Here is a 19,996-nt window from a genome sequence, read left to right as displayed (position 1 = left end):
TGCTGTAAAATACACTATGCTTGTTATTAGAAGATTGCTGAAGCAGAAGAGTCACTGGACTGTTGTTATTACCGACCTGTAGGAGAGTAGACACCGGTTACGGGGACCGCGGGCAATGCTGAGTGAAGCGAGATGATTGAGGTGTCGATACCGTCTGTGGAGAAAGAAGTGGACCAGTCCGGCAAAACGCGCAAAGTGAGTACAAACTTTTTCTTGTGTACATTTGAAGTGCATTTGTACTCTAATTACCCCTTTTTCTTTTTTAATAATAATGCCAAACAAATATTTATATTATAATACTTTTGTATTATAATATTTCAAGGTGAATCACTTTGCCACACCTACTAAGTGCTTCAAATATGAGTGAAATAATTTATCCATATAAATTAAAGCCCATAATAAGTTTAAATGTGCATCTGGTAACCGAATTACAAATGTATTCATTTGCAAGTAGTTTTACATTTGCAACCACAGTGCTTTAAGATGCTAGGAATGTTGCCAGGGAGTCTGCCATGTTTTCCTTTGTGAGCAGGAAAGCTAGTGATGGAGTGAAGGGCTCTTGAGCGTGTGTTTATAATGTGACAAGCAGATAAAAAAATAACACAAGCCAGTCTGGCTTTGTGTTTAATTGCAGTTTTTTTGCTTTAAACACATCGTTATAGGGCAGCTGGGTGGCTCGGTGAGTAGCACTGTTGCTTCACAGCAAGAAGGTCATGGGTTCGATTCCCAGGTGCTTGGTCTGGGTCCTTTCTGTGGAGTGTTCTCCCCGTGTCTACATGGGTTTTCTTCTGGGTGCTCAGGTGTCCTCCCACAGTCCAAAGACATGCAGTCAGGCTAAAAGGAGATACTAAATTGTGGAGTTTGCATGTTCTCCCCGTGTCTACATGGGTTTTCTTTAATTATAATGTAATATTTCAAGGTGAATCACTTTGCCACGCCTACTTCGTGCTTCAAATATGAGTGAAAGAATTTATCCATATGAATTAAAGCCCATAATAGGTTTAAATGTGCATCTGGTAGAATTAAAACTATATTCACTGTATTCACCTGGCTTTAAGATGCTAGGAATTTTGCCAGGGAGTCTGCCATGTTTTCGTCTGTAAGCAGTAAAGCTAGTGATAGAGTGAGCGCATGTTTATAATGTGACTAGCAGACAAAAATGAACAAAAGCCAGTCTGGCTTTGTGTTTAATTGCTGTTTTTTGGCTTTAAACACATTGTTCTAGGGCGGCACGGTGGCTCGGTGGGTAGCACTGTCGCCTTACAGAAGGTACTGGGTTCGATTCCCAAGTGAAGCGGTCTGGGTCCTTTCTGTAGAGCTTGCATGTTCTCCCCGTGTCTACATGGGATTCCTCCCACAGTCCAAAGACAGGCTAACTGGAGATACTAAATTGCCCCTAGGTATAAGTGTGTGTGTGAATTCGCCCAGTGAATTATACTTACTGCGACCCTAAATCAGATAAAGCGGTGGTAAAACAACAATGAGTGAATAATTAAACACGTTGTAGCCTAGTGGTTAAGGTACTGGTCCAGTAATCAGACGGTTGCCAGTTCAAGCCTCACCACTGCCAGGTTGCCACTGTTGGGCCCTTAACCCTCAATTGCTTAGACTGTATACTGACACAGTATTGTAAGTCGCTTTGGATAAAAGTGTCTGCAAAATGCTGTAAATGTAATAATTTGGTATTATTGTGTTTTCCAGATATTTCCACTTTATTTACATTATTTTTTTATCAGTGCAGCATTTCAGACAGTGTATCTTTAAAATCTTTCTTAACTTTATTCATTTTACTAACCACTTTAAACTGGTCAGGGTGAGAGCGCACTCTGGACAGGGTGCACATCTGTCACAGAGCATCACACACAAAGCCATTTATCTACTTAGCCTAGGGCAATTTAAAGTAGACAGTTTACCTAATGCATGATTTTGTCAGGTGAGATGCAACCAGTGTACCTAGAGGAATTTCTCACAGATATGAGGAGAACATTCCTAACCCATTACAGACAGTGAAAAAGGGCAAGGATTGAACTCAGGTCAAAAGAACTCACACACTTCCATACTAGGTTTTTAAATGACTAGGAACACATTACAGGGCACCACACAAAGAACACAACAACTGCAACAGGGCAAACAGAAAACAGTCCTGCTGTTGGTTCTGCTGTTGTTTGCGTGGCGTATTTGCTCTCAGCGTCTGGTGGAGAAAATCATCACAGCCTCGTCTTGAACGAACTCCTCATACTCTCTCCCTTGTGCAATTGGAAATGGATAATAGCACATTATGTACAGCATGAATAGTCTTAGATTTGGATGCGTACTGTATTCTGTACTGTATACTGTAGGGTAACATGCAATGAAAAATGGCTTATGTATCCTAGTAGTACATCTGATTCCAGCCCTTTTATTTTGAGATGCATTCTCTATTACATCCAGTCCATTTGGTCACCACACTCACACCTGTCCACATCTCTGGCTCAACACTTAAACAAATGGCACAGGCAAAAGCCAAACGGTCAGTCTTCCAGAGCAGGATATGTGGAGTTTCTCATAAAGCACGTTTGTTTTGAACCTAAATTTATTCTCGTGTCAGTGGTGTTCAAGCAGGCATGCTAAGACATGTGGCAATGTCATCAGCAAGCAACAATACCACTTTTACAGCTCAGCTTACTGAGTTAGGATAGCATGAATACACCACATGCCATGGTGTGACTGTGGGATAATCTCCTGGACTAAAAGTAGAGCCCTGTGGGAGACAGCTGATTCACTAGCCTGCTAAAAGGTGCTCTATGTCACTCAGAGCTGGAATTCCATTCCTTCAGTCCCTGAAGCAGCCATGCATCAAGTGCACAAAATACAATGTCATCATGACACTAAGAAGATAAAACCTACTAGGAGTTACAGTGGATATAAAAAGTCTACACACCCCTGTTTGTGAGGTAAAAAATCAGACTAGGATCAAATTTCCACCTTTAATGTTACCTTTAAGCTCTGCAATTCAACACACACAACACAAACTGAAATCATGTTGAGGAAAAAGAAATCAAGGAATAAAACAATGTGCTTGCATAAATGTTTACACCCTCTTATAATTGGGAATTTGGCTGTGTTCACAATGAACCAATCACATTCCAACTCATGTTTAATAGTAGTCAGTGACACCAGCCAATCTATTAAAGTGACTCTGATTAACCCCATATAAAGTTCAGCTCTTCTAATAGGATTTTCCTGACATTTAAAAAGACAAGAACAAAACTGGCCCAGGAGGCTGCCAAGGGGCCTACTGTAACATTAAAGAAGCTGCAGGAATTTCTGGCAAGTACTGGTTGTGTACTACATGTTACAACAGTCTCACATATTTTTTATATGTTTGGGCTGTGGGGTAGAGTGGCAAGGAAAAAAATCCAAGCCCGGCTACATTTAGCAAAAAACCTAAATCAAGTTTTCCAAAAACATGTGAGAATTGTGTTATAGTCTGATGAGACCAGGGTTAAACTTTTTGGCCATAATTTCAAAAGGTATGTTTGGTGGAAAAGCAACACTACACATCACTAGAGGCACCACACCCACAGTGTTTTTTTTTTTTCTTTGGCTGGAACTGGGGCTTTAGTCAAGGTAAAGGAAAGTATGAAAAGTTCCAAATATCAGTCAAGTTTGCCACAAAACATTCAGGCCTATGCCTAAAAGCTAAACATATCATTTTTCAGCATGACAACGACCCAAAGCCTCCACATCAGCAAAAGAAAGACTTCATCAGAAGATTATAGTTTTGAAATGACCCAGCCAGAGCACAAACCTGAATCCAATTGAAAGTCTGTGGGGTGACCTGAAGAGGGCTGTGCACAGGAAATGCCCTGACAATCTGACACATTTGGAGCATGTTTACAAGGAAGAGTGAGCAAAGATTGCCAGATCAAGATGTACCATGCTGATCGACTCCTACCAAAAACACTGAATGCTGTAATTAAATCAAAAGGTGCTTCAACAAAGTGTTAGTTTAAGGGTGTGCAAATTAATACCACATTTTCATAAGTATTTTATTTTTTTACCGAACCCCCCTCCCTCAAATAAAAGATATTTTTTTCAGTTCAATTGCACAGATTAAGCAGGGTCTGGGTTCAAGTCCTTTCAGTGTGGAGTTTGCATGTTCTCTCTGTATCTGCTTGGGTTTCCTCTGGATGCTCTGATGTCCTCATATAGTCCAAAGACTTACAATCAGGTCAGTTGGAGCTACTAGAAATTGCCTTAAGTGTGAGTGTTTCTGTTTTGACCTGTCCGGGGTGTTTCCTGCCTTTTGCCCAGTGAATCAGACCCACCGCAACCCTGACCATGATAAAGCAGTGGTAAAACAGACAATGAATGAATGAAATGTACAAATTATAGGTTACATTAGAGGTAGAAAAAGGGTGACCTAGAGGATATTTCATTAGAGAGTTCATTAGAATTTGATTAAATAGAAAATATATCCTTATTTATGTTGTACTATGCTATTCATCAAGTATTTATCAACATCTCTTCCTCTGCTGTCGCCCAGATGTGGAAGTGTTACTCTTATCTGCCTGGTTCCTCTCAACCTTTGTTCATAAGTCAACAAACGCTGTGCTCATTGGGGCTCCAGACCCAAATCTTTAATCAGTTAATCATTTGCCTACTTCTTTCAGTCTAACTGCATCTTCTGTAATTTACTAGATTTACTAGTTCTACACAGCTATTAGAGCAACTGTTTACTTGCACTTGTAAGAAAATACTGATTGTTCGGTAACACCAAATTAAAAGTGGGAGATAATAAAACGAATGTTTATTCATTCATACTTATTGTCTGGTGTACCACTGAATTATCCTGGTTAGGGTTGCAGTTTGTTTGATTCACTGGCCGAAAGACAGTAGACATCCCAGACAGGTCGCTTGTCCATCACAGGGCAAACACACACACATACACATTCACATTTACACACTCACTCACACTTTTTTTTTATTAGCTTCAGTGAAACTGACTACGTGTCTTTGGACTGTGGGAGGAAACCCACAATGACACAGGGAGAACATGCAAATTCCACACAGAGAGGACCCTGGTTGCCTGGCCAGGGAATCAAACCCAGGTTCTTCTTGCTGTGAGGTGACAGCGTTACATACTGCCACTGTGCCACTCGTTATTCAAATGTTATACACAAAAAATCATTGTTGTAAGAAAGTCTGTTTGACTAATACGTTCTTAAATTGTAGTCATTTTAAAAAGCAGGAATATTAAGCAACACTGACAACACATTCAGATACTACAGCAAGTATGAGTATGTCAAATAATTACAGGTTGTAATAATAATCTCTTAGTATCAGGTTTACCTAGTTCTCATTTTTGACTTTGTATTTAGTCTCAATAATTAGGATTTCTTCCTTTCCTTTTCGTTTCCTCTTGGGTAATATCACGTTCTAGTTAATACTCAAATGACTGGAAAGTGGACAGCTACCTCTTACTCAATGAACAGGAGAAGTATGAGTAGCAGGGTTTTTTTGTATTAGAAATGAAACAAAGTATTTTTTAATACACATTTTAAGCAGTTAAGGCAAGATAAATTATATTATATTGTAATAAATCAATTATATATAGGAAATTATATGCGTTTAACTTTTCAGCAACAGTTCAGGGAAGGTCCTTTCCTGTTCCAGCATCACTGTGCCCCTGTGCACAAAGCTTGGTTTAAAGAAACTCCAGTGGTCTGCACAGAGCCCTGAACTCTGTGGAATGAACTGGAACATCAAGCAACGAGGACAAACATCTGTGGAGAATGAGCACAAATTCTCACAGACACACTTTCTTGTGAGAAGACTGGTTGTTGTTATAGCTGAAATGGTCACTCTAATTTATTACCATTTGTTTTTTTTAAATGGGATGTCCTACAAGTCATGTTCAGGTGTCCAAATACTTTTGGCCATGTAGTATTTCTTGTATCCTAGGACAAGACACTAAATGATACACATATGTATGTGAAGTATATGAGTAATGCGAGAAAAGTTACTGTTAAGGTGACGTTCTCTTTGGAGAATGGATTGGATTGCACACATTTAAACCCCATGTTTGTTAAAGCTAAGACATTTTGTAAAATGCAAAAAAAACCATGTGATTTGTTCTCTTGAACATTTGTTTAACTGACAAAATGAAAAAAAAAAATTTTTTTTGTTTTGAAAATTATTACTTATATTTCGTAATTATGAACAAATTCAGAATTTATGCCTGCAACACACTCAAAAAAGTTGGGACAGAGACAAAAAAGAGTGAAACATTTATAATTTACCATGTATTGAAATATTCCACTATATGCAGGGAATGGGTACCACCGCTCATCGCTTTATGTTAAATTTTGAGAATGTTCATTCAGTCTCAACTCAGTATTTTAAAGAATGTAGATATTTTACTATCTACTACACATAAAATTCTAAAAATAATTTGATGATTCCAAACAAATCTTAGTAAAGGGCAGAGCAGGAAACAACTGTTGAATCTCTGTGACCCGTGAGTCCTCAGGCAGCAATGCATGAGAAATCATCATGCCACTGTGCTAAGCATAGTGGGTACATGGGTACTTTGGGAAACCATTGCCACTTAACACAGTCACAGCTGCACAAAATTTGCCACCTAAGCTCTGTTAATAGAAAAGATGTACATCGGTTCCTGGCTTTATTCTGCTTGGTTTGACTGGCTTGCCTGCAGTCCAGATCTGTGTTTTATTAAAAACAAAGTGTGGTGTAATGTGTCGTATGATCAGACAACAATGACCATGGACTGTTGATATCAGTAGTTTTGTATCATGCAAGAATGGGCAAAAAATTCACTTGCAAAAGTAAAACAATTTGTGTCCTCAGTTTCTAAATGATTAAAAAGCATAATTATTAGGAAACTGATTGAACACAGCTTCTGTGCCAGCTTTTTTGAGTAAGCCACAGGCATCAAATTATATTGTTTTTATTTACAAAATACAATTTAACTGGTCAAGAGAACATTTATAAATCACAGATTCTGTTTTTATTGCATTTTATAAAATGTCCCAACTTATGTGGAAATGGAGAGATGGGGAACACACATGAGAAACACCTCATAGACAAAGACCTGAAACAGGTATTGAACCTGGTTCCTTAGGACCCTGGCTCTGTGCAGCACCAGCATCACCTATCCTCACCAATGTGCCACCCAGTCTAAGACGAGGGAGTGAATGATGAGTCTTGTGTGCTTAATCTGTGTTAATTTGCCATGTAAAATCTCCAATACTGATATTTTCTATCAGATTAGTGCACCTTTAGTTCTGATGTGTGGCTGAAGAGAGCACACATCACATGTGTAGCACTGATGACATGTTGTTGATGACTGCTGGGTTCAGTCTGCTGGCTGGAGCTAATATGTTGAACACATTGGAATTGTTTGTATGTGCCTGCATGGACACGAGGCTTCCACTGTGGTAGGACTTCATCTTATCGTAAGCACGCAACTGTGCTGTTGGTCACAAAGGCTGCTCTGTTTGTATGTAAGACAGAGTGAGTGTGTAAGAGTTTGTCAGTGAGAGATGGAGGGAGGGAAGGAGGCTGAGAAACTGAATAGAGCTTTTTGCGGGAAGTACATTTGACCAAAACACAGCAGTGTGTTTTTGTCTATAGTCTTTCTACCCAGGTTAAAGAGCAACGCAGATACAAGTGCTCTCTTCTATAGTTCTGTCTGTAAGCTTTCTATCAATCATTTCAAAATAATACATTTCTATTTGGATAAAAAACAGTCCTCTTCATTGAGAAAGACACTTAAGGTTTTATAATTCAGGTTTAAAAACCTTCATTGCAGAAAGGTAGGAACAGTAAGTATGTGCCAGTAAAAACAGAAAACTAAATTAAAAATAGTATAGAAACACCATATGTTTTAACTTATAACCTTTTTGGGGGAAATACATACTCATGGGGTTCTCAGTGGTGCAGTGGTAAAATTAGACTAGCTTATAAGTTACCACTGATACAGGCCAGTCAGACATCTACATAAAGACATGATTGGGTGTCAGAAGGGTTGAGGCCCTGCCATGAATTGCGTCCTGTCCAGGGTATTTTACTCCATAGTGCCCAGTGTTTCCAGTGTGGTGAAACTGCACCCTCAACGATCCTGACCAGGATAAAGTGGTGGTAATACATGAAAATTAAATTACATTAATTCCTAATGTGATGCACTGACACCTTGCAAGTTTTAAGCTGTGCGACTGTGCAGGGCCTTTGTTGTGGTATTTTGTGCGTATTTTGTACTTTATAATGAGATGGGAGATAAGCCTTGTCTGCAGACAGGCCAGTCTAGTAACTGCACCTCACTGTTGAAACATGCAGAATGTGACTTGCCGTTGTCATGATTAAATAAGCATGGATCACTAAATAAATGTGACACTAAATCTAAACATGGTATGTGATTTAGTAATTCTTGTATTTGTGTAATTTTTGCTAGAAACCATGACAATTTAACCTCAATGGGCAAGTTCAAACCAGTGTTTATGGGATGTCATGCTGTTCATCACATTCATGGAGCATCTCCTGAGCAGAGTTAGACAGACGTTCCTCTCTCAGCATGTTTGTTTCACTCAGACTAATTTACTTAACTAATAAACGCCACAGAGAACATGAATTGTCATGTGTCCTATCTAATCTGGAGAACTGGAGGAACTTAGTGCTTACTGGAAACTAAATAGAATCTGGCAATTTTCCAGTTGCCATTTCTAACAGAGTAGATTCTGTGTAGTATTGCATCAGTCAGGTAGATTTCACACCGACTTGTCAAAGCATGTTAGACAGGGCTTGCTTTTTCTCTTGGCAGGGATCAAGCCAATTGGCTGTTGATTCTCTGAGGTGAGACACATGAGAAGTGAAACATTTACATTCAGATTGAGAACAAATTGTGGAAGTGAGCACCATAAGCTGCGATGCAGTTTGGGAAAATCTCAAACTTCAAAAATGTGAAGTCCATACTAAAAGCCGTACTGATGAGCTATTTTCTAAAAAGTCATCGTCGGAAATAAAGGGCACATCCAAACTATCCAAAATCCCAAACTTCAGACCTTTGGCCAACTGTAGTGTTTTCTGGTTTGTGCCCAAACCAGTGTGTTAGATGTCAGTATGATTTGCATTTCAGGAAACCAGGAGTCCAGTTGTGGTGCTGTATACCACTTCAGCTTTTGGCATTGTGTAGGGTGATCTTATGAATCACTTGCTGAAGAATTAATGGTTAAGCAGAGAACCCATGTAACTTTCTTTGCCAACACAGAACAATTAGAGACGATACACCCAACCAGGATTCAAGCTACAACGTCCCTTACTGTTAATCTTTGCTTAGTTGCAAGTGAAGTGTGTGTTGCAGTGCATGCATAGTGCAGTTGGTCAAATAGCAACAGCCTTTATCTCCTTTAGCTATATACGTACACCGATCAGCCATAACATTAACATAACCACCTCCTTGTTTCTACACTGTCCATTTTATCAGTTCCACTTACCATATAGAAGCACTTTGTAGTTCTACAATTACTGACTGTAGTCCATCTGTTTCTCTACATGCTTTGTTAGCCCCCTTTCATGTTGTTCTTCAATGGTCAGGACTGTCCCAGGACCACCACAGAGTCATTCTCAGCACTGCAGTGACACTGGTGGTGGTGTGTTAGTGTGTGTTGTGCTGGTATGAGTGGATAAGACACAGCAGCACTGATGGAGTTTTTAAACACCTCACTGTCACTGATGGACTGAGAATAGTCCACCAACCAAAAATATATCCAGCCAACAGCACCCCGTGGGCAGCAGCCTATGTCCACTGATGAAGGTCTAGAATATGACCGACTCAAACAGCAGCAATAGATGAGCGATCATCTCTAACTTTACATCTACAGGGTGGACCAACCAGGTAGTAGCATCTAATAGGGTGAACAGTGAGTGGACTGGATATTTTAAAACTCCAGCACAACACACACTAACACACCACCACCATGTCATTGTCACTGCAGTGCTGAGAATGATCCACCACTTCAAAGTGCTTCTATATGGTAAGTGGAGCTGATAAAATGGACAGTGAGTGTAGAAACATGGAGGTGGTTTTAATGTTATGGCTGATCAGTGTATACTGCCCTCTTCATTAGCTACAGCTACAGATGGGCTATAGTATTAGCCAGTAAAAGTACAATAGAACAGAACAGGAAAAGACCACATTTGGTTCCACTTTTTGTCAGAAAAGGAATATGATATTACAGTGCATACATGCTCACCTAAACTCACAGTTAATGATTAGACAGTAAAAGCTGTTAAATAAATCTCTAGTTCTGCTGCAACATAGGGATGGTGGAATCAGAAATTGGTTGAAACAGAATTAATTCATGCACCACCCTGCTTTGTGTCAACAGTTGCGGTGGTGGTTTAATGATGTGGGAAATGTTTCCTTGACACAATAAAGGAATTAAATAATACCAGTCAAGCTTTGTTTGAACACCACATCCTGTCTGAATGTTTATGACCATGATTCATTAAGCATAGTTTAATTGCCTCCCCACTCACCAGATCTGAATCCAGCAGAGCATCTTTGGAATGTGTTGGAATGAAAGGTTTACAACATGAATGTGTAGCTGGCAAACAGCAGTTACCTGCAGCAACCTGCAGGACCAAAATCTAAATATTTCCAATACCTTTGGAATCCATGCCACAAAGCCTTTTTTGTACATTGATTTGTTTTTATTTAAAGGTAGTTATGACTTAGATGTGGTCAATTTAGTAGTTTTTAAACTCTCTTTTGCAATTTAAGTAAAAAAAGGGAAATATAGCCAACAATTAGTGATGTAAACACTTGTACTTTTCATTTGTGTCATGCAGCCATAGTTTCCCCTATTTCTGTTGCAAAAAAGAGTATACAGTTGTTTAAATGCACTTGAAATGGAACACTGGCCAACCCTACATTATAAGGCACAGAGACAAAAGAGACAAAACACATTTACAATAGAGAGAGGAGTGACAGCAGTCGCTTTTGTCACTGAACTACAACAAAAGATCCTGAATGGGATCCAGCTCAACTTACTGTGTTTTTTGTTTACTAGCTTCTCATCATGCTGGTTTTCAAAACCACCCAGATAAGTCACATGGAAAGTAAGAGATTAAAGAGTAATTACAGTAAACAACTGCATCGTCTAGAAGTCTTATTTGGAAAAGCTGGGACATTTTATGTAAAATGCAGTAAAAACAAGAATATGTGATCTGTTTACTCTTTATTTATCATGACCAAAAAAACACCCAACTATAAGTAATTGATTAGTGAGGTTGACCGTAAAGACCCGCATTTTGAGGTAAAAGATTAAAGCCATTGGTCTATTTATCATCAGCCTATCGTCCATATCTAATTCACTAGAGAGCGCCTTTGTTGGGTACTTGTTTGAAAACTGTTGATCTGGTTTATAGCTCTACAGGGTGGAGGTCTTGTTTAATGGAAGGAAACACTTTGTAATGCGACGACAGAGTGAATTTCAAGAGATACACCAGAAGCTCAAGAAGATCCTTCAGCCTCCTAGTTTCCCTAGCAAAAGAAACCAGAATCTACGCACCAAACCACTGGAGCAGAGACGACAGGAGCTGGAGAACTACTTACAGGTGAACTACATTCAGGGGATCAGACTCTAATTTCTTTATATACCACTGTTTTTAACATCATGTTTTACACCTTTGGTTACATTCATGACAGATCAGGTAGTCACTAGTTACACAAGATTCATCAGTTCACAAGTTTAATGGCAAACACAGTCCTGGACAATTTAGTATCTCCAATTCACCTCACTTGCATGTACACACGGAGAGAACATGCAAACTTCACACAGAAAGGACCCAGGCACCAATGTTAAACATATTTAGAGATGAGAGTTTCATCGCAATATGGTCTTTCTGCTTGCAGGTACTTCTCTATCAGAATGAAGAAGTTCCTCAAGAGTTGCTGGATTTCCTGCAGTTGAAACACTTCCATTCAGCAAACAAGATCTGCAGTTTTCAGTATGTACTGCACCAACCAGTGTACACAGTGGTACAGTTGTTGTCAAATGTAATTTTAAGCATTTGATAATAATTCTTATGCAGTTAGTAACATTCTTGATTATCTTTTTTTTAGTGAAGAACATCTAAAAGAACAGGGACACAGGTGAGAATCTAACCACTCAAAATTAACTCTGGATTTAATGAAAATGGTTTTTAAATAACAAAAAAAAAAAAAATCACAAACTTGGGAAACTTCAAATCTTGTTTTTTAGTTTTTACATTTTATTTTAGTCAGTATCATTGTATTATTGTAAACATGTTGAACACCCCAAATTTAAACTATAGAAGCAATCAAAAATATTTACCCTCGAGGAAGAATATAGAGTGGAATATATAGAGCTGAAAGTTTATTAGCAAATTTTGCTAATAAACCTAATTTGACTGAAACTGTATTAGAGGTTATCAAAGCAAATAGGTGGTCCATCGAGCACTGAGACTGGGGGTTAAATAATAGTGTACATGAACATTTGTCAGGAGAACTATATGTTTTTCCGTTAATATCCAAATTGACAATTTATGTAAGCAAATTTGCTTTTGTGTATACCCTGATTAGCCATACCATTAAAACCACCTCCTTGTTTCTTCACTCACTGTCCATTTTACCAGCTCCACTTACCATATAGAAGCACTTTGTAGTTCTACAATTACTGACTGTGGTCTATCTGTTTCTCTACATACTTTTTTAGCCTGCTTTCACCCTGTTCTTCAATAGTCAGGACCCCCACAGGACCACCACAGAGCAGGTATTATTTAAGTGGTGGATGATTCTCAGCACTGCAGTGACACTGACATGGTGGTGGTGTGTTAGTGTGTGTTGTGCTGGTATGAGTGGATCAGACACAGCAGTGCTGCTGGAGTTTTCAATAAAATGTCCACTCACTGTCCACTCTATTATACACTCCTACCTGGTTGGTCCACCTTGTAGATGTAAAGTCAGAGACGATCGCTCATCTATTGCTGCTGTTTGAGTTGGTCATCTTCTAGACCTTCATCAGTGGTCACAGGACGCTGCCCACAGGGCACTGTTGGCTGGATATTTTTGGTTGGTGGACTATTCTCAGTCCAGCAGGGACAGTGAGGTCCATCAGTGCTGTACCACACCACCACCATGTCAGTGTCACTGCAGTGCTAAGAATGATCCACCACCCAAGTCCTGACCATTAAAGAACAGCATGAAAGGGGGCTATAAAAGCATGCAGAGAAACAGATGGACTACAGTCAGTAATTGTAGAACTACAAAGTGCTTCTATATGGTAAGTGGAGCTGATCAAATGGACAATGTGTGTAGAAACGAGGTGGTTTTAATGTTATGGCTGATCAGTGCGTGTTTACTGAGACTTCTTGTTGAATACATGAATTCAATTCTATACACATCACTATAACACATTTTAAGGTCAGACAGGTTTAATATTTCTGATTGCAAGTGTAGATTACACTATAGAAATGCCACGTTTTGCCACATTCTTTAAGCTGATAACCGTCTATTAATAATCATAAGAATGAAGTTTTATTAAATAAGATTTACCATATATTCTGTGTAATGTACACATAAAACTTGACTGTGGCAGCGCATGGGTAGAATAGCTGTCTACCATCCTAGAACACCATCATAGAGACTTGAGTTTGAGTCTTGAGGCAGTGTCACCAGCCTGGTTGGGCACTGTACAGAAATAACCTTGCGTGTCTAAACAAGGTGAGGCCAGGATATGAAATCACCTACTTGCTGTTGCCACAGTAAGTCCTGTCTGGTTCAGGCTCTTGCACAACAGGCAGAGGAATATAGAGGGCAGAATTTGATCCATGCATGTATGTTATGTGGCCTGTGGCTTAACATTTGTTGGAAGAGGCGTGGGGTAGCTTGTAGTGTTATGCAAGTAGCAGTGAAGAAAAAAATAACTGTAACATTTCTTTCTGTTGTGTATAATTTTGTAAATTTGCAAATCCATTTCTTCTAGCTGCAAGCTTTGGCATCAAAGAGTGGTTGGCTTCTCATGTGACCCCTATCTCCTCACATCAGACTCTGGTAATGTGTGCATTATTCAAAACACTATATACCACCTTGCTTAACATTTTAACCACTCTTTTAGTGCTTTTACTTCATATGAATATGTAAAATCTATATGTATACAAACAAACTGAGAGGAAAAAATTTATTCACACACCTTGGATGAATAACATTAGATTTGTGTTGGGAATTATAGCTTTCAGATGTCTGTGGTAAAAAAAAACATAATATACTGGCTCTTTGCAGCATTGTAGTTTTATTTGAACTTTTATTGATCTTTAATCCATCTATGTTCCCTTGATGATCCCTCTAATAAACGTTCCAATTTCAAAATCTGCCACCATTTTAATAGAAAATTTTTCTCCCCTTCGTCACAGTCTTGTAATTTTTAATTTCGTATTGCAGTCTGCACACTATACCCTCCACCACACAGCCTCAATCACACAGCAGAGGTCGCATTTTTTGCAAGAGCAATGACCAGAAAACCATTGTGGCTGCTGGTCCTTGAAACTAAGCTAGAGCATTAGATTGCTGTGCCACCTGAGTGATTTTCCTCTTATTTGTAATGTTACATTGCTCCATTTATGTTTTCTTAAATGCGGTGTGAAGGAGCCCAATATTATGATGCTTCCAACTTCATACTTTACTGTGGGTTTGGTGTTCTTAAGATTACATGTCTGTTTTACTGTCTATTTATGTCTGTTTCGGTGGGTCACCAAAAGCATGAAAAGCTGAATAAATGCCAAGTTATGCAATTTGTTTGTTGACCAATTTTTTGGTTTGGTGATTCCTTAGAATTACTGGGTGCAACACAGTAACACACCTCGGATAGGATGGCAGTTCATCTCAGGGCCTCTGCCAACCTCCAGACATAGCCAGTATAAACCTCAAATCTGCTGTCTCAACTAATACACTAATACCAGTAAACACAAACTACCATGTCTCTACCACTAGTGCCATTACAGTGCTGAGAATGATCCACCACCCAAATAATGTCTGGTCCTTTATTACTGGTAAATATGTAGAGGGACTGACTGACTGTGCACAAAGGAACACTTGTGCAACAATAAATGTACATACTAGGTAGGCAGATCTAATAAAGTGGCTGGTGTTGATTCTGTTTTCTGTAAAAGTTCAAAGTCCAAAGTTAGATGGCACTATGTGTACTTTTAAGGTAGATATATGAACTAGCATTGAATAGGAACTAAAATGCTTCTTCTAAATATAAAAAAATGCAAAATACAAGCATTTTTGTTCATGCATTTCTATTTAAAGTTGTCTGTTTATTTTTGTATGTACAGTGTATCACAAAAGTGAGTACACCCCTCACATTTCTGCATATATTTAAGTATATCTTTTCATGGGACAACACTGACAAAATGACACTTTGACACAATGAAAAGTAGTCTGTGTGCAGCTTATATAACAGTGTAAATTTATTCTTCCCTCAAAATAACTCAATATACAGCCATTAATGTCTAAACCACCGGCAACAAAAGTGAGTACACCCCTAAGAGACTACACCCCTAAATGTCCAAATTGAGCACTGCTTGTCATTTTCCCTCCAAAACGTCATGTGATTTGTTAGTGTTACTAGGTCTCAGGTGTGCATAGGGGGCAGGTGTGTTCAATTTAGTAGTACAGCTCTCACACTCTCTCATACTGGTCACTGAAAGTTCCAACATGGCACCTCATGGCAAAGAACTCTCTGAGGATCTTAAAAGACGAATTGTTGCGCTACATGAAGATGGCCAAGGATACAAGAAGATTGCCAACACCCTGAAACTGAGCTGCAGCACAGTGGCCAAGATCATCCAGCGTTTTAAAAGAGCAGGGTCCACTCAGAACAGACCTCGCGTTGGTCGTCCAAAGAAGCTGAGTGCACGTGCTCAGCGTCACATCCAACTGCTGTCTTTGAAAGATAGGCGCAGGAGTGCTGTCAGCATTGCTGCAGAGATTGAAAAGGTGGGGGGTCAGCCTTTCAGTGCTCAGACCATACGCCGCACACTACATCAAATTGGTCTGCATGGCTGTCACCCCAGAAGGAAGCCTCTTCTGAAGTCTCTACACAAGAAAGCCCGCAAACAGTTTGCTGAAGACATGTCAACAAAGGACATGGATTACTGGAACCATGTCCTATGGTCTGATGAGACCAAGATTAATTTGTTTGGTACAGATGGTCTCAAGCATGTGTGGCGGCAATCAGGTGAGGAGTACAAAGATAAGTGTGTCATGCCTACAGTCAAGCATGGTGGTGGGAATGCCATGGTCTGGGGCTGCATGAGTGCAGCAGGTGTTGGGGAGTTACATTTCATTGAGGGACACATGAACTCCAATATGTACTGTGAAATACTGAAGCAGAGCATGATCCCCTCCCTCCGAAAACTGGGTCGCAGGGCAGTGTTCCAGCATGATAATGACCCCAAACACACCTCTAAGACGACCACTGCTTTATTGAAGAGGCTGAGGGTAAAGGTGATGGACTGGCCAAGCATGTCTCCAGACCTAAACCCAATAGAACATCTTTGGGGCATCCTCAAGCGGAAGGTGGAGGAGCGCAAAGTCTCGAATATCCGCCAGCTCCGTGATGTCGTCATGGAGGAGTGGAAAAGCATTCCAGTGGCAACCTGTGAAGCTCTGGTAAACTCCATGCCCAGGAGAGTTAAGGCAGTTCTGGGAAATAATGGTGGCCACACAAAATATTGACACTTCAGGAACTTTCACTAAGGGGTGTACTCACTTTTGTTGCCGGTGGTTTAGACATTAATGGCTGTATATTGAGTTATTTTGAGGGAAGAATAAATTTACACTGTTATATAAGCTGCACACAGACTACTTTTCATTGTGTCAAAGTGTCATTTTGTCAGTGTTGTCCCATGAAAAGATATACTTAAATATCTGCAGAAATGTGAGGGGTGTACTCACTTTTGTGATACACTGTATGTTTGGTAAGTGGAACATTTATGGAATGTCTTAAATGAGGTGCATCTTGAGTAAAGTTGTGCAGTTTTAGTGCTGTAGTGGCATTTTCCTTTGTAACGTGGCCAGCCTGGAATTAGGACATTGATGTCTGTGGGCAGCCTGTGTTCATGACGCATCACTGGCATTTACAAATCAAGGTTTCTTAAATATGGTATACAGTGCAGTAATAATTGTGCTCTTTTAATCAAGGATAGGGTCACCAAAATTTGACATTTTCCCAAGAGAGAAGTGTAATTTAGAATCTCAGCAAGACAGTGTGTCAATGTTTACTATTAACATACAGTGGAAAGATTACACTGATAGTAAATGGCAATCATATCCATTTAAATCCAAATCCAAAACACAGTAAAGTAGTGGGCCTGAGTACTTTCTGAATCTGCTGTATATATCAGAGTAAAATACAACCCCAAATCAAAAAATATACATCCATTACTGCATTTCAGGCCTGCAACTTATTCAAAAAGTTGGGACAGGGGCAATTTAGGGCTAGTAATGAGGCACAAAAAACTAAATAATTTTGTTATTTCAAACATGTGATGTCAGCAGGTGATTGTAATCATGATTTGGTACAAAAACACTGTCCACGAAAGTCTTTAAGCAGCAAAGATGGCAGAATGTCCTTCGGTTTAGGACATTGCAGTTTCTAAAAGGTGTAATAAATCAATTATATAACTTAATTGTATAATTATTTGCCCCCAACATTGCAGTTTAGGCAAGGCCCCACTGAACATGTTTGAATGAACTGGCGCATCAGTTAAATCTTTCTCAGCACTGCAGTGACAATGACATGGTGGTGGTGTGTTAGTGTGTGCTGTGCTGGTATGAGTGGATCAGACACAGCAGCGTTGCTGGAGTTTTTAAATACCATATCCACTCACTGTCCACTCTATTAGACTCTCCTACCTAGTTGGTCCTTCTTGTAGATGTAAAGTCAGAGACGACACAGGGCACTGTTGACTGGATATTTTTGGTTGGTGGACTATTCTCAGTCCATCAGTGACAGTAAGATGTTTAAAAAGGTGTTTTATCCACTCATACCAGCACAACACACACTAACACACCACCACCATGTCAGTGTCACTGCAGTGCTGAGAATGATCCACCACCTAAATAATACCTGCCCTGTGGTGGTCCTGACCATTGAAGAACAGGGTGAAAGCAGGTTAAAAAAGTATGTAGAGAAACAGATGGACTACAGTCAGTAATTGTAGAACTACAAAGTGCTTCTATATGGTAAGTGGAGCTGATAAATTGGACAGTGAGTGTAGAAACGAGGTGTTCATAATGTTTGTGTTTAGAGTTAGAGTAGCCACGGGTACTTGTGTTCAAACTTTTGGGAAAAAACGGTACCTGGCACCATCTATTGGAGAAGCAGTGGAACTGTCCTTAAACTGTTCTTAAAGCGGTACTGTTAAAGAAAAGTAACCCGGATCCTCTGATTAATCACAATTTAGCCACACTGTTCAATGAAGAGTTCACTCAATCATAGATCACTGCTGTAAATAGTACATTAACACAAAGTCACACATTTTTTATGCAGACCTTCCAGATGTGGTTGTGGCTGGAGTCTTGCAAGGCCTTTTCCCGAAGGACACTAAGGTGAGCTTCAGCACATGTTCCAAACCCAGTGTTACATCCAGATCCAGACAGCCTTCTGTGCCCTCCATTGTCATAGACAGAGTCAGTTTAAGTCCACTGCCTGAGACGGAGAGAACCCAAGAGACTGGAAGCATCTCTATTTTCAACTGTAATAAAGCCACCTGCTTTTAAAACTGTGTCCTGGTGGCTGTTTGGTTGGATGTGAGGAGTTGCTCATGTTTACCTCTGTAAGGTCACAGGTAAAACCAAGATGTCATGGTGTTTACAACATAATGATTAATAAGTGACTTCTTTCTTCTCAAACTAGGGAAGAGTTTTAGATCCATCAGTGCACATTCTTAAATACACATTTATGCCTTTTTATACATTTGATAGTAGAACAAAATGAATGTTTTTTTAAATGACTGATAAAATGACTCAATGTCTGGAGATATTAGTATTTTTATTTATATGAAATTGTGTTTAGATTTTTACTTGAGAAAAACAGGATGAAATGAAAGTGTTCAAGGACTTGTATTTGTTAATATGATAGTTAGTCATGATTCCACATGCATGTGAAGGATTTTGTTCATTCATTATTTTTTTATTGTATTTATAATGATTTACTTTTGTGTTAGATTTATATATGCTTTATATATATTCTCCAGTTTTTTCACAAGTTTTGTTTGAATAAACAGTTTGCTGCCATGTTTATTTAATATAACAATCATTTCTCATTGTACACACCCTTGTCACAGACTTCTTTCAAAATGTTAAGTACATTATTTTTAGCAAAGAACTGCATACAGGGGTAGTACAGAATGTTTTTCAAATTCAGGACTCGTTTTTCAAGAGCACACGAGCAATGCATAGTGGGTGGATTTCAGCACCAGACTATTTTTAACAAAAACAATATAGTAAAGTTTTTAATTTAGCTTCTGCAATGGTCTGGTTTTATTAATGTTGTTTATACTGCAGTCATTTATTACACTGTAAATCTACTGCCAAAACATTTAAACAGATTGTTAAGGATTGGGGGGGTGGGGGGGTGGGGGGGGGGGGGGGGGGGGGTACACAGCGAATCATTGAATTATGTTAACCACTGACCCTCTCTCAAATACAGAAGAACTAAGAAAGGTGTGGACATCAGGAGATATTGAATAAATAACTTTATAATTTATTTATTCATTAAGGTTTATTTGGACTATTTATAATAACCAACACAGCAAATTTAGCAGGCACAATTATTCAGGATTAGGGCCGTCTGGTTCCTCAATGGTTCCTCAGTCGTCTGGTTCCTCAATCTTATGTTGCATGTTTTAGCAAACAGCACATTCTTTATTACAAAAAATCCAGTGCATTATACTTCAATCAGTA

General features: G+C 39.2%; 1 protein-coding gene across 1 annotated transcript; it reads left to right on the top strand.

Annotated features, from left to right (window-relative positions):
- On the top strand, nucleotides 1-19,063 carry snx22 (sorting nexin 22). The gene is made up of 6 exons (XM_063003586.1): nucleotides 1-195; nucleotides 11,431-11,619; nucleotides 11,918-12,012; nucleotides 12,128-12,157; nucleotides 14,010-14,077; nucleotides 18,582-19,063. Exons 1-6 carry the CDS (start codon nucleotides 133-135, stop codon nucleotides 18,809-18,811), a joined length of 675 nt encoding a protein of 224 aa, XP_062859656.1. The 5' UTR covers nucleotides 1-132; the 3' UTR covers nucleotides 18,812-19,063.
- The last annotated feature ends 933 nt before the right edge of the window (nucleotides 19,064-19,996 follow it).

This window comes from Trichomycterus rosablanca, chromosome 1 (assembly GCF_030014385.1).
Source record: "Trichomycterus rosablanca isolate fTriRos1 chromosome 1, fTriRos1.hap1, whole genome shotgun sequence".
Taxonomy (NCBI): domain Eukaryota; kingdom Metazoa; phylum Chordata; class Actinopteri; order Siluriformes; family Trichomycteridae; genus Trichomycterus; species Trichomycterus rosablanca.
The sequence above is the reverse complement of the archived record's forward strand: the minus strand, read 5'-3'. Positions and strand labels throughout refer to the sequence as shown.

Bases quoted from the DNA above. Each gene is read 5' to 3' on its own strand.
- snx22 (XM_063003586.1), top strand. From the start codon at position 133: ATGATTGAGGTGTCGATACCGTCTGTGGAGAAAGAAGTGGACCAGTCC. The intron at 196-11,430 runs GTGAGTACAAAC...TCTGGTTTATAG, and splicing joins AGTCCGGCAAAACGCGCAAA to CTCTACAGGGTGGAGGTCTT. The intron at 12,013-12,127 runs GTATGTACTGCA...TCTTTTTTTTAG, and splicing joins AACAAGATCTGCAGTTTTCA to TGAAGAACATCTAAAAGAAC.